The sequence below is a fragment of the Pyxicephalus adspersus genome, chromosome 8 (genome assembly GCF_032062135.1).
Source record: "Pyxicephalus adspersus chromosome 8, UCB_Pads_2.0, whole genome shotgun sequence".
NCBI classification, from domain to species: domain Eukaryota; kingdom Metazoa; phylum Chordata; class Amphibia; order Anura; family Pyxicephalidae; genus Pyxicephalus; species Pyxicephalus adspersus.
The window spans coordinates 6,117,396-6,132,605 of NC_092865.1; the positions used below are offsets into that span (position 1 = coordinate 6,117,396).

At 40.1% G+C, this 15,210-nt stretch overlaps 1 protein-coding gene across 1 annotated transcript in view; it reads left to right on the plus strand.

Moving 5' to 3' along the window:
* Nucleotides 1–14,759, plus strand: part of PATJ (PATJ crumbs cell polarity complex component) — a 111,973-nt gene extending 97,214 nt beyond the window's left edge. Inside the window, exons 40-45 of the mRNA XM_072419386.1 lie at nt 1,402–1,439; nt 1,528–1,650; nt 2,685–2,789; nt 9,995–10,092; nt 10,886–11,009; nt 12,593–14,759. Of these exons, the coding sequence (XP_072275487.1) occupies nt 1,402–1,439; nt 1,528–1,650; nt 2,685–2,789; nt 9,995–10,092; nt 10,886–11,009; nt 12,593–12,739 (635 nt within the window). The 3' untranslated portion in view covers nt 12,740–14,759. The remainder of the gene's footprint in view (nt 1–1,401; nt 1,440–1,527; nt 1,651–2,684; nt 2,790–9,994; nt 10,093–10,885; nt 11,010–12,592) is intronic.
* Nucleotides 14,760–15,210: the final 451 nt, after the last annotated feature.

Below are 15,210 nucleotides of genomic sequence, written 5' to 3' on the forward strand. Positions count from 1 at the left end.
AAAGTGGAACTATAGGTAAAAATGAAAGAACTGCGATCAGGAAAGTCCTTTGTACATAAGGAACAATACAATAAAATAAACATACCTGCCTGGTTGCAATTTTTTATTTTGACCTATCCGCATTCCATCACGGACGCTCCCATCTTCTTCTTTGTTGGGATGTCAATGTTCAGCCATCTTGATTGGCCAGGCCAGAATTATGTCATGGGGGGGCCAGGATACCACTTTCCCAGCACCGGACCCCTTTATATTGCGCACAGTTGGGTGTGTAGACCCGGGAACAGATCTCACCTAAAACTAACAATGATACTGGAACTAAAGCTGGGGGAATCTGGTTTTCCTTGCGTGTGCTGGGATCACATCGGCACGGCCAATCAAAATAGCTGAAGATTATCTGGAAGCAGAAGAATAGAAGAAAGATGGCAGTGAACAGATGAGTTGGCTAAGTTTAGTTCCACTTTAGGATGTCAGATGGTTTAGCAACAAAACTTTGCTATAGATGGAATGAACCGTTTACATACAAAATGCATTTAGGAGACCCTAAGCAATGTAAATAAATGGTTGGTCCACCTCCTGTTATTGGGGACCCCTGGTAGATGGAACCAGTCAGTTTCTTTTATCTCTAAAAGATATTTCTACAATAGTGAGGTGACTTTTTAGGGTGACCCTTTAGCTAATCCATAGTGCTTTGGGAATTCTCTTTGTTCAGCTGCCCCCTATTTGGCCCAGCTGGTGAATGATATAAATACCTATAAGTAAATGTCTGCAGCCAAGATTTAACTGTACATCTCCAAGATTCACCATGAATGGAATATCATACAATTATATATACAGAAAGAGAGAAAGAAGGCTCAAGGGATATAAGTGGAAAGATTTTTTCATAAGCATATATTTTCCCTTATATAGAAAGTTTGCCGACTGAAATAGGATATAAATACACAAAAACAATAGACAGGCAGAGTTTTATGGCACAAAATTATTTTGTAGTAAGCATAATTCTTACATAGAATAGGTCATACAATATTTGTTTGCATCAACAGTGTTAATTGGTACGGCCTCATTTTTTGAGCTTCGATACTCATTTGACTAGACACAGATCACCTGCTTGGTGGTTAGACATTTTTCATCATGGCGTATAGCGTTGAACAACACGATATGTGCAAGGAACACAAATGGTGCGAGTGTACGCAGCTTTGTTACCCAACGCGTTTCGCCCGGCTTAAGCTTCCTCAGGATTGTTTTTGTGTTTTTGTATATACAGAAAGAGGTTTGTGTTAGCAGCTTGGTTGTAAACATTGTTGAAAGTTTGTGATTCGGAGTGAGTCTCTCTAGGTGCCTCAGTGCTTAATTAATGTGTAAACAGACAGGTTCTCTTCTGAAGTTTTCTTCGTCTGCTTGCAGGTACAGAAATGGAGCCACGGATTGTTGAAATCACCAGGGTGAGTGAAAACAAATATATATCATCTCTGCTGCTGTCTCTTTGATGAGCAGACATTAACCTTTCCCATCTTATTTCTGCATCCTTAGGGGCCCAATGATGCTCTGGGCATCAGCATAGCAGGTGGAAAGGGGAGTCCTCTGGGAGATATTCCCGTGTTCGTAGCTATGATACAAGCCAGCGGAGTCGCAGCTCGCACACATAAGCTAAAAGTAAGCGTCACAACAATTCTGTTGTGGTCCTAAGTTCAGTAAAGCATATTGGACATTATCAATGAAAAAAGTAAAGGTTTTTGGTGTCTGAGCTCCTCTTCTGCTCATACCAGATATTGCCCTCCATCAACACCCCAGAATCACTCCTTCTCACTCCTCTCCTGAATGTACAGTGACCTGCATGCCCTACACACCTAATTCTTCAAATTCTGCTCTTATACCCTCTGCACTCCCTCCTGAGCATACTGCCCAACATTTTGCCCCTGCTGTCATACCCCTTGCACTCCTTTACTGCACATAATGCTCACTAACCCCACACTCCTGCATACAATGCTTGCAGACATGTAGTCATACTCCTCTTCCACCCATACTGTGCACTATACTGCCCTCCATACTCCTCACGTGCATATTGCCCACTGCCAAGCCATTCTTTTGTAGGGCAAACAAACTGGTTCCAATAAATGCTGCCTTCCCACACTCCACAAAATGACCTTCCTTTTGCTTCCTTCACTCCTTTGTTCAGTTGCAAAGTAAGACTTCATGCTGTGACTGGACAGGTAGAGTCCTATGTTCGTGGCAGGACTGGAAATGTTCCCCATTCCATACAGTACAAAGTAATTCCATTTGCTTCTAACAACGCACAGGTTCACTTTAAAGCCAAACAATTTCCAGTAAAGTTGCTATACACCATATACATGTATTGACCATTTATGCATCTATTTATCTATATTCCTAATTAATTGCTTCTTCTCAAGGGTGAATAAACTCAGTTCAGTGAATCATCCTAAAGGACGAATATATAAGGATTAGGTCATATACAAAACATGCTTCCTGTCCTCTGACCTTATAACTCTTTGATCAAAGGCAAAAAAATGACTGTATACATTTTGGGTTATGCAACAATGAGATTGAAATGTGTTCCATCAATTTAGCCAACCTGCAATTCTTGGAAACTAAAATATAAGTTTTGATGTTGTGATGTGTTCACCTGTAATGTCTTTTCAATAACACATACATTATATCGCCCCCTCCAGGTCGGAGATCGAATTGTCAGTATTAACGGACAGCCTCTGGACGGCCTTGCTCACGCCGAAGTGGTTAACATCTTAAAGAACATGTTCGGCTCCATCACCTTGGAGGTAGGTCGAGGGGCGTGAGTGACGCACATCTGCGAGCGATAGATAACCAAAACCATGCGGTGTTCTGTGGCGACAGACTGCGCCGTCCAATCGCGCTCTCATTTCTCACATCTCTGCGTGCTGCTAAACCAGCGGCACAAAGTCTGTGTAACCGCTGATAAGTAAACCTGCAGCTTCCAGCTCTCATCAGAAAATTGCAGAGTGCCACCTACGTGATTGGCATTGGGTTTATTACCTGCACTGTACGAGGAGAATTCACTGAGTCGTGATGGATTACTACCTCCTGATTCCATCCATGGCAATATTTAAACTGTTGCTTTATGTATTTGTTTGTTGGTACAAAATCTCAGTTTCCTGACATCTGCAGAGATTGCAGAGTCCTGTGGTGTTTATTCTTAGAATGCAATCCCAGTCCCCAAATGTCAATACATCAAGAGTGAGCGACATCAGAGACTCGGAGCTATACAGACGTCTGTTGTGCTTCTCATCTGTAATATAGATGTGATATATAAATCAAAAAATGTGTTGTTTTTAGGGTTTTTAAATTTGCAACTTTCACTAAAATAATCCCTGCCAGTCCTGCCATAAAGGTCCTTGTTCAGGCACTTTTTATGCACAAAAGAATTTTTTTTTATATATTATGACAACAAAAAAATGTAGTGACAACTACAATATTCATAACAGTAGTGATACAATAGAATATAATTTTATAGTCTCAACCCCTTCAAAATTTATGGGGTTAGTTAAGACTTAAAAAGTATACATCTTATTCTTACTCAAAAGTATAGAGTCCATAGTTCCATATTTGGAATACTGTATATAAAGGTGCTTGTAAAAAGGTATGTCTTTGAAATCCCGACGCGTTTTGCCTTTTGGGCTTCATCAAGGAGTTATAAGAATCATAAATGGAGCAGAAGGAGGTAATTATGAAATATAAGCGCTGGCTGAGTAGGGAGAGAAGCGGCACTATCTAAAGTCATTGTCGGTTATGAAGAAATAGGTAGCAGACTTGCTCTAAGGGAACAATTGTATCCCATGCTTAGTTAGAACTTTCAAAAGATGTGCTGGAGATACAGCTGCCCCTGGTGATTTAGTGTTGGCAATGACAGCCTCAGGAAGTTTTTAATATGGGGTGACAAAACTTTGTCCCGCTCTTCTAATTGTTCTTCTACCTTGATGTCCTATTATGCATGCTTCCATTGGAAAGTACAACTGGTGGGTTTGAATACAAATGGCATAGACATTGTCCACTGTTGTCCCCATCAGAAACCCCCTTCTAAAAATGGCATGCAGCGTATGTAGAGGCTGCAGGACACCAGTAGCATTGGGATGTCCATGGGTTTTATATATGGAATATGTTTACTTCACTAGTGGTTGAACTTGATGGACTTATGTCTTTGTTCAATCTGACTGACTATGTAACTATGTTTAAGGATTACTTGTACTTTATGTGCCTGTGGTCTGGACATACCTGCTGTTCCAGCGGGTATATCCAGATGCCTGCACATATGTTCAGTCTATTTACAGAGTGCCCTGCTTTCCTCTGAGGTTGCTATCCCAGGTCACAATGCTAGGGACATCTGAAAGGATAGGGAGCAAAAACAACAGGGTCCCCCCCCCCCCATCCTTATACACCCGTACAAGCTAACAATGTGTCATAAAAGAGAATAAATCTACTTACATTTTCTACATCATTTGTTTGGTTCATGCTTCTCCCACACACTTGTGATTGGTTCACTGTCCTTCCCAGACCTACAGAGGTAAAAGCATTCATTCCCTGCTTTTATTTATAAATGATGCTCCAGAAAGAGTATTCATTCTTCATTCTTCCTGGAAAAAGGATGCCTAGCAGGGCTCCCTATTACATCACCAATAGTTACATAGTTAGGTTTGAAAAAAGACATAAGTTCATCAAGTTCAACCCCTAAGGAAATAAACATATCCCAGATATAAAACTCTATGAATATTTGAGTTGATTCAGAGGAAGGAAAGAAAACCCTGGTACATTTTGCAACAGGGGAAAAAACTCCTTCCTGATTCCATGAGGCAATCGGATGTTCCCTGGATCAGCAGTCTCGGTTGTCTTTACGTTAAAGCTTTAATCCCCAGTTATATTCTGTGCTTCTAGAAATCATCCAGCTTTTTCTTAAAACAATCTATAGAACTTACTGAAACTACTTCCTGAGGGTAGCTAATCTCCCCTCATAGCTGAGCTCCGCCATTCCTTTTATTAATTTAGTTGCCCTTCTCTGCACTTTCTCCACGTTCCACAATGTCCTTACTGTGGTGCCCAAAACTGGACTGCATATTCCAGATGTTGACGGACCAATGCTTTGTACAGGGGAAGGATAATGTCTCCATCTCTGCAGTCTTTTCCTCTTTTAATACAAGAAAGTACTTTGCTAGCTTTAGATATTGCAGCTTGGCATTGCATGCTGGTATTAAGTCTTCGGGTATTATGATCTACCAGAACCCCCAGATAGACATCATGTAATAATAGTAAGGGAACATCCTCTGATAGCACTCCTTTGAAAAAAAAAAAAATACAATGATTTCAAAACATCTAATTAAAGGAGGTAAGCAATACTTTTCTCAAATCATTTTCGTAGTTATCTCTGTCACAATAAGATTTTTGTTTAAATTCTAGTAACACTGAAGTTCCACTTTTGCAGGTAGTTTTAAGGTTTTAGCAGAAATTGCTTCACCTTTATAGCTGCAAATAGTTGGCGTTATCAGCCGCTAATCATGACAGATGCAAGGTAGAGTAATTTTGTGCCTTATCGAAGTGGAGCGGTGCAGTACAGTTTAGTGAAAGGTCAGGTAATTGTGTTCAGTAGGGTAGAAAGTCTTATTATCTCCACATCCAGCTCACAGTTCTCTTACTAGACACATTCTGTTTGAACACTGAAGATTAGCTTCTCCTGGGAGCTCCATGTTCAGCTTCAGCGTTCCCCCCCACCGCTTAATCCGTCAGTCACAGATGTTCTAGTGAGATAATGGTGGACTTTGGGCTTCAGGTGTCAGAAATGTCTGAAAAGGAACATACGTTACCCCAGGCGATCTGTCAGAGCTGTCATGTGTCTGGGACAGGTTAAACACAAAATTGTCTGCATTGCCTATAGCAAACATCACTAATATCTGTTCCTGGTTTGTGGTGCTGTATTAACACCCCTTCCTTTCCAGATGCTGCAACTCCCATAAAAACTTATCTGATGGCTTCCATTATTTGGCCAAAAGTTTGTGAACACCTGATCATCCCACCTTTTTGAGCTTGTTAGACATGTCATTTAAAAACAATTGCCATTATTATGGCATTACCCCCTTTTGTGGCTTTACCAGCCACCAATTTGCTAGGAAAGGTCTTCGAGATTATTGAAGGATGTTTGTGTGAATTCTGCCCATTCAGTCAAAAGAGCATTTGTGAGCTCAGGAAGGAGAAGACCTTGTTTGCAGTTATTGTTCCAATTTATCTCAAAGGTGGTCACACCGTCACACCATATCTTGATGTAGTTGGCTTTGAACAGAGAGCTTCCAATTTATCCCAATGGGCTTCCAGTTCATCCCAAAGGTGGTCAGTAGGGTTGAGACCACTCTAGCTCCTCAAACCTGTCACACCATGTCTTTATGGAGTTGGCTTTGTACAAATAGAACCCATTTGAGATTAATTGGAAGCCATTAGGGATTAATTTGAAAGCCAATTCATTCCAAAGGTGTTCAGTAGGGTTGAGACCACTCTACTGAACAAAAAAAAAAATCACACAATGTCTTTATGGAGATGGCTTTGTACAAGTGGCTTCCAATTCATCCTAATGGTCTTCCAATTAATCTAAAAGGTGGTCAGTAGGGTTGAAAACACTCTAGCTCCTCAAATTCATCACACAGTTTTGTACACAGAGCACAGACATCTTGAACAGAAAAAAGTCTTCACCAACCACAGGGTTAGAGGGGCACATATTGCTCATAATGTCTTTGCCTGCTGTAGCACTAACCATAGCCTTGACCTAAAATACCTGAACTTGATCATTTGGTAGGGTGTCATACAGTTGTAGCCCATATAGTTGTTGGTGTCCACAAACATTTGGCTATTATGCCCATTACCAGTGGATCTCCCTCTCCCTGTAGTGTTTTCTGTTTTATATTCTGTAGAAGAGCAGCACATTCTACTAAAGGCCTTGCTAGCTAAATGTTTGTGGACATCTCACCATCAGACACAGGCTAGGGGAAATGTTCAAAAACAGCTCTGTAACTATGCATACAATCAGTATCCAATTTCCCATAAGGCCAAGCTAGGCCGTGGCCTAGGGTGTCATGAAGGGGGGGCATTTCTCTTGAAGCACCCATTGGGTTTTAGAGATTGCCGGCTACCCATAACTGATAGAATGCATTTTATGCTATGTGTTTCTGCTTTTTGGTTCAGGAATGGTGAGTCTGTAACAATATTTGAAAGGCAAGCACTAGATGATAACTTTCGTTTTGTATCTTGCCTCGGAATCTGGGGGGTGGCACAAGCTCCTGGCCTAGGGGAGAAATAAGTATAAAATGGTAGTATAATGCAAACTGCGGTGGTGAAGTCTTTGTACTGTACTTCCTAAAAAGAAGTCAGAGGATTACTTGGTTTTACAACTATAACTAAAGACCTCATAGACCAGGCCTTTAATAGGTTGCAGATTTTCCTCCCTTATCACCCTTTATCTATATTAGACTTTCCATGCACCCCAAATGAATGCCAGCTCTTATTCCTTTTGTATAGCTACATATTTTGCAGGTCTTACACACTAGTATAGGTATATCTAGCGCAAAATCATATCCATCAATTCCATATATGTCACCCATGGCAATGAATTGGGTCCAAAATTCACAGCATTGCAGCTCCTTGCACCCCGACCATTCTGTTTGGACAATTGCCCAGTTTTTCCTTCCTTATAACCAGCCCTGTGTTTAGCAGTCATCCTATGTTCCCTAATGTTCTGCATTTGTCCTATGAACATTCTGTTCCATCCATTACATGGCCACCAAATGTGTCAGTTCAGGACAGGTCCGCTTTATTATGTTTGTTTCTTCATTAGTTACAGAGGGTTCATTTTTTTTGTTCATCCCACATTTAAACACAAACATGAACACTTTCTTCTCTTTCTATCCTGTTCTTGGCCAATAAAATATTTATATCTGTTCTCCTTGAATATTCTGCTTTATCTTTAATAATATGCAGCTCAATATTGCTGGCCACTCGCTACAAACAGTCTAGGTGAGGAATACGGAAATGAGCAGCTTCCAGGATCGATCGGCTGCTGGAGGTATTTGCCCATTGCTGCTCTGGATTCAGTTTCTTTTCAGGACCCCATGGGTCCAACACCAAAACTGAAGTGCAACTGACAGCCCTGGAGAACTCTCATCCTTCAGAAGCCATTTCAGGGAATAAGTGCCACAAATTTATGTACTGATCGTTCTGTATGGAAAACTCTGCTAAAGAAAAATACTGTTAGAGTTTGTAAACCTTCTGCCCATATATATCTGTAGTTACTGCCAGAAATCCAGGAAAATACTAAAGTGTTATCAGCTACTATTATACAGTATTTATATAGTGCCAACATGTTATGTAGCATGGTACAAAGTCCATTGTCGTGTCACTAGCTGTCCCTCAAAATGGACTCACAATCTAATATCATACAGTAGTCATATGTCTTTAATACAGTCTAAGATCAAGTTTGGAGGAGAAGCCAATAAACCGAACTGCATGTATTTGGGATGTGGGAAGATACCAGAGTACCTGGAGAAAACCCACAAAAACACGGGGAGAACCTGCAAACTCCATGTAATGCATAGATATAAGGAATGGAGGTCCCTAGATTACAGGTGTAAGGGATTGGGGGCAATAAAGAGATTTCTGGACATAAGATTGAACAACTCATCAAGAAGTTCTGTGATAATTCTGTGAATGGAATGTTCCTGGAAATTAAACCATCCAGTTACTGTGCAGAACATTTTACCCCAGGTATTTACCTGTCTGCGTCCCCTTCATATGAGCCATTGAGATTCCATATGTTGTCCTTCTAATGCGAGGAGTATACAATGCAATTTTTTTTTGGTGGGATGTTTGATCCATATTATGATTTACGTATAAATTGATCCTGTGTGAATGAAGTCATAATGTAAAAAAAATTCAAAAATTGATCTAAAAAAAAACTTCCCTGATCAATATCCCTTCAACCTTCTACCCATCTATTGATTAAAATGATCGATAGGAAGCACTTTTTTATGATCAGTTTTTGATCAATATGATGTCTATCAATCAGTCTGGGCTCTGGACACAGAACTCCAACATCACATCTTGCAGCAAATCTGCAAATTAGCATCACCTCCATGCTACTGTATAGGCCGCTTACCTGTGCAAATGGATAAAAAACTAAATCTGGTTTTGTGTTTTATTGCATTGGCCATTACAATCTATTCAACACTGGAAAAAACAAACAATATTTTATAGCCAATAAATGCTTTCAAGTATGAATTTCAAGTATGCTTTCAAGTATGAATTTCAAATAATCGTTTGGTGTTATTGCCTGCAGTTTTTTTTATGCAGACTTCCAGCCTTCCTTTCATTAAATCTAACTTCCAGCCATCCCTTCAGTCTTGCAGAGTTGTACAGCTCCTCTAATGAACTGAAATTCTTAAATCTTATTTCAATACACACTGAGCTTCTGGCAATGTGCAACAGAAGCTGCAACAACTCAGATAGATCCCACCTTATTTCCTGGTTAGAGGACCTCCAGAATTCATTGGATATCCGTTCTTTGAATCATGGAGGTGCAGTATTACACTTGGATGTTACTACAGCTTCCTGTGTAAAGTACCTGCCATTCCCTCCCGCAAGGCATGTGCATTGCACATGATGATAGGACTGGGTCTAATAATGGAATGATTATTATAAAAAGGATTTAATCACTTTATTTGGGGGCACACATAGGTTGGTGTCTCATTCTGAGATGTTGCTGTACTATTGTATTCCCAGCCTTTGTTATTCCGAGGAGAGGCTGCATTCATTTGGCCCATTCCTCTTCTGAACAGTTCAATTAAACAGATTGCCTTCTCTGTAGATGGAGTGAGGGTGCCATTTGTTTTATTTATTCTGGTTGGGGGGGATGCGCCAGGCATTGGTAAATGTGATTGCTTGTTGTGCTGCTGAGCTTTATGTGCTTTTTATGTTCTAGGTTGTAGCGGATACGAACATAAGTGCCATCGCCAGTCAACTAGAGAGCATGTCGCTGAGCCAGAGCGTGACGTCTGAGCACCCGAGCGAGGAGGCTGAGTGAGTACAAAGCGTAAATCTCTGGGGAGCAAAAAGCAGGCGATGGAGAGACACATAGGAAAAGGAGTGGTGGTGCCTTAGAAATCCACAGATCTCAGAGATCGCTCTGACATTGGTGTCTTTAGTGCCAGGAAATAAAAGCCCAAAGTCCTCCTTGGTCTTATTGCACCCCCTGACACCCTAGATGAAGTTTTGTTATAATGTCAGCATCCATATCCTGTGAATATAAAGAGCCATGGTTCTGCATCCTCAGGGGCGGGCCCATGACACGCTGCTTCTAAATTGCATGGTATAGGGAGAGATCCTATGGCTGAAATAAAGTACTGCAGATGACTAAGGTAACTTAAAGGTCTGTAAAACCATATTAAAAATAGCTGTGATTTGGATGACATCTTGTGTCAGAGAAGAAATACTACAGACCACAGCTTCAGATTTAAGGTGATTTGTGCAGCCAGAGCTGCATTGTTTTTAACCTGGCTCATAATAACCCCAATAAATCTGCCAACAGGATTATTGTTGGCACCTAAGAATCCTTGTGGACTGTTCTCTACATCTGTGGGACGATTTTACGATAAGTGGGCCAGGAATCATTTATTCAAGATGATCTAGATCCAGGGTCTGATACCTCCATGCATAGTGGGTGTTATCATGGTAAGGCCTGCACAATATTGGCTAGACTGACCCTGTGAAGAAGAACCTTTAGAGAAGTACATTGACTTTTCCTGACAGGTGTAATATTTCCTACTTTTTATTAACAAGTCCATGTCATTCATTACACGTTGTCTTTCAGCAGATCCCCAGTGCCAAAAGTAATTCACCTAGAGAAGGGAGCAGACGGGCTTGGGTTTAGTATTGTCGGAGGGTACGGAAGCCCTCATGGTGACCTCCCAATCTATGTCAAGACTGTCTTTTCCAAGGTGAGTTTCATACATCTACAGATATGGGATGTGTTGGTATTTTTATTATGATTATTATTAATAATAAACAGGATTTATATAGCCCCAACATATTATGCAGCGTTGTACATTAACATTAGGGGTTGCAAATGACAAGACAGATACAGACTGACACAGGAGGAGGAGAAGGATGGATATACAACAAGAGCAGCGCAAGGTCTGAATGTACAAAATACAAGCAGTTTACATAGTAATAGACTGGGGGACTTATTGACCAAAAATATTGAAAATTAGAAGATCAATGCTTTATATGAGGAACCAAAGGGTTATATAGGGGGGACATTCGTGTTTGTCATTGATAAACAGACCCCAAAATGTTCAGATTTTGGCCTGCTACTGTTTTGTGCAATGATAACATTTAAAATGTTCCTAAAATGTCCCAAATTTAGCAAAAAAGAGCAAGAATATTAAGCAGCAGAACTCTGAACTCTTCCAATCTCTGTCCAGGCTGGAAATGAGAACAGACATCCGTTGCTTGTCAGCAGGGCATCATACAGAAACAGGGCCCCTAGGTATTTCCTTCACATTGAGAAGAATTCATTATGAATGTCACGGAGATCTGTACCGCCAACAGGAACTCAATAAAAATTTGCAATTCTAAGCTCTTACTCCTTGGGAAATTCACCATTCAGTGACCTAGAATTGCCTTCAGCTTCATTATTCAATTAAGAAACGCCACTGTGAGAATTTTGCAGAAATGCCAAATATGAGTTGACAATTCTTGTGTATCCAGGAAAGATTTTTTATTGGGAGCAAAAACAGCAAATGTTACTAATGCCTAAAGGGATCCTGTCGGAACACACGTTCCCGCCCTCCTCTTCCTATGCTAGGCACCCTTTGGATTTTCACCTCTTAAATTGTAGGCTCTTCGGGGCAGGGTCCTCTCCTCCTCCTGTGTCTGTCAGTTGCACCCCCTATTTAATGTACAGCGCTGCATAATATGTTGGCGCTATATAAATATATATATATATTATATATATATATATATATATATATATATATATATATGATATATATAGATATATACTGTTTAATAACAATTACCTCCACTCCATTCTTTCTGCTTCTAAAACATCACCTTCAAGTACTTGATGCCTAATCTATCCTTTTCCTCTATGCCAGGTGCCATTGCAATATAATCCCTTCACCTGTCAGTGAGTTTAATGTTGAGGCTGATCGTTTTATACTTCCCACCATGTTGTTATATGTTACACATATGTTACGATACTGCAAAAATCACGTAATTCAGTATTTCTCCCCTCCTATTGTATAATACTTCCCCCACCTCTAAGATTGTAAGCTCTTCAGGGCAGGGTCCTCTCCTCCTCCTGTGTCGCTGTATGAATCTGTCTGTCATTTGCAACCCCTATTTAATACACAGCCCTGTGTAATATGTTGGTGCTATATAAATCCTGTTTATTATTATTATTATTAATAATAATAATAATAATAATAGTAATAATTTCCAAAACCTGTTACTTTGTGAATCTTGGTTTAAATATTTAAAGCCTCAACTTTTTATTCCTTGTTATCCTTTTCCCTAGGGAGCTGCTGCGGTTGATGGCAGACTAAAACGAGGAGACCAGATCCTGGCGGTTAATGATGAGAGCTTGGAAGGCGTCACACATGACGAGGCCGTGGCCATCTTAAAGCGTCAGAAAGGCAATGTCACTTTAACTGTGTTATCATAATAAAGAGCTGTGAAAAATTAAAGAGGATATATCAAAACCTAACAGTATGGAACCTCTGCGGTGGGACTACAAGCTTTTGCTTCTGTTAAAGCAGAGTGGGGGTTGTAGTTCGTCAAGAACAGAAAATTTCCCCCTTGCAAATAATACGGAGACCTAAAGTTCCCCAATGGTGCAATATTAATACTTTGCAAAGCATGCTGGGACTTGTAGCTGCTCAACAGCTAGAGGACTGTGGATTGGCTGGTCTCTGCTTGTCCTCTTCAAATTGTATAATTTCCCCACCACTGACTTCAGTGTGGAATATAAAGCACATTAAAACGCATTGTCACCTTATTACCTTAATAGCTGACAAGTCTTCCAGCCATCTAATGTAACGTTGCACATTCTTTGTAATTCTCATAAGGTTCTGCAGCTTCCAATTCTCATTCATTGAAAAAAAAAATGAATGATGTATAATTTAGAGTCCTTTTTTAGCCCCAGCGGTCATTATTAGTCATGCGGATGTCGGCCAAAATCGCTCGCTATTAAGATTTTGCAATCAGCCTATGCAATGCAAAGTACTTGCAATGCAAACCGCGACCTTTCCAATCATAATGCTGAGAGCTTCTGGTACTTAACACTAATAATGGCCGTCCAGGATTATTGGATTGCACTCTTGAGCTGGTATGGTGCCTAAAGGCTGACTCCAACCATGACTGATATTTCAAGGAAACTTCCCTGCTTTGGTGGCCTCTGTGAAACTATTGCATTATGGCATTTGCACTGAAGGATTCTCATGTAATCCCTTTGAAGAATAATTCTGACCACAAATATTAAATATGAATATCCATTTAAAAAGTAAAAAAAGAAAACAAGTGTTTGCTGCAATATTTGCCTTTAATCCAGAGACTTCTCCTGCAGTACATTTTTCAGCCACTAGATGACCTTCGTCTGATTGCCAGCAACATTTAAGACACATTCTCTGATCCTGGGTCACCTTGGACCTCCCCCAGTCTGTCATTTATTAGTGAAAGCAGTAAAAGAACAGTGATGAGCTTCTTTCTGCTGCTTTTTCCCTTATACTCCCAACCCTTCCTGATAAGGAATCCAGCTTATTATAGGTGTGTGGGCAGGCAGGGCATTAAGGGCTGCTAGCAAATATCAATAATGGAGTTTTCCAGGGGCAGAATAAAGGGGCGAGATGTAAACCTTGTCATCGTCATATCAGTTCTGATTGGAGTCCGCCCTAGCATTGGACCTCAAGAAAAAATGTATTTGGGAATAACTTGTGGAAGGTTAGAGCCCCGGCCACATTTTGAGTGTTGAAAATAATTTCATGAGAAATTTGCAGTGAATTGTAGCTACCTGTGTGGTAGCAAGGACAGGAAGTGAGAAATCCACCCAATCGGGGCCAAAGTTTGCAGGGGTTCAAAACCTTCATATTGTAATGCAAAACTGCAGATAATTTTTATTAAGTATACAGATAGAAAAGATGAGCTCCATATGTCCAATTCCCACCACCACTCCCCACCATTGTCTTCCTAACGTTTCGTCCTTCAGTAATAAACTGCACAAGGTGTATGAATGAATGATGCTGTGCTGCCAGGTAATCATTTTTACTGTTCTTGCTGTAGAATAAATATATGTATATAATGTATGGATGGATAGAGATATATTCTATTTAAGATGAAAACCCCGGAAGAATTTAATGTCTGCATTGTATCCTCATTTAATGTTTTGGTCATTTTCCTTTGCTGCTAGTTAATTTTAGGCCCTCTGGTGGTGGAAAAGTAAAATTGCACTGGTACTAACCTGGGGGGCTCATGCACCAGATGTACATTGCGGCACAGGGAGCCTGGTTGCTCTGGTGTGATGCACATTGGCGGGTGTGGGGTATGGTTCGGTTTCATAAACTAAGGGCACCATAGTACAGGAGTCACACAAGTTGATTTTAAAGATTTGAAGGCCTTTTTAGGTATTTATTAAAAAAAAAAAAAAAATTATACATTAATAAGAGCCCCCCGACCCTTAGAAATAAATATGAATTTTTTTTTTTAATTTTCCTTTGCAAATGAATTTTAACATATTTAAGGTGTAAAGAATCATTGTTTGACTTTTGCTCAGGTGATTTGTTTATTTGCATATATAAGTTTATTTTATTATCAAATTTCTTCAGCCGAAAAAGACCGAGCTCATTGTATTTTACAAATCTGTAAACTAATAAAGTGAATATTTTATTATGTACTTCCAATAAAATAGTTGCTTATATTCTGGTCTCTTTGGTGTGTTGTTCACTGCTCTCCGATTTAAAATTGCTGTTGTGATACAAATGGTAATCCTGAAGTTTAATTTGCTTAGATATTGCCCCCCATATACATGCTAAGTGATGAGATAAAACCTCTCATTACACATTTAGATGTCATTGTTGGGTATCTATGCTTCCCTATACAATGCAGGCAGATCATGGCTGCTGGGAGGGACCAGTAGGTGAT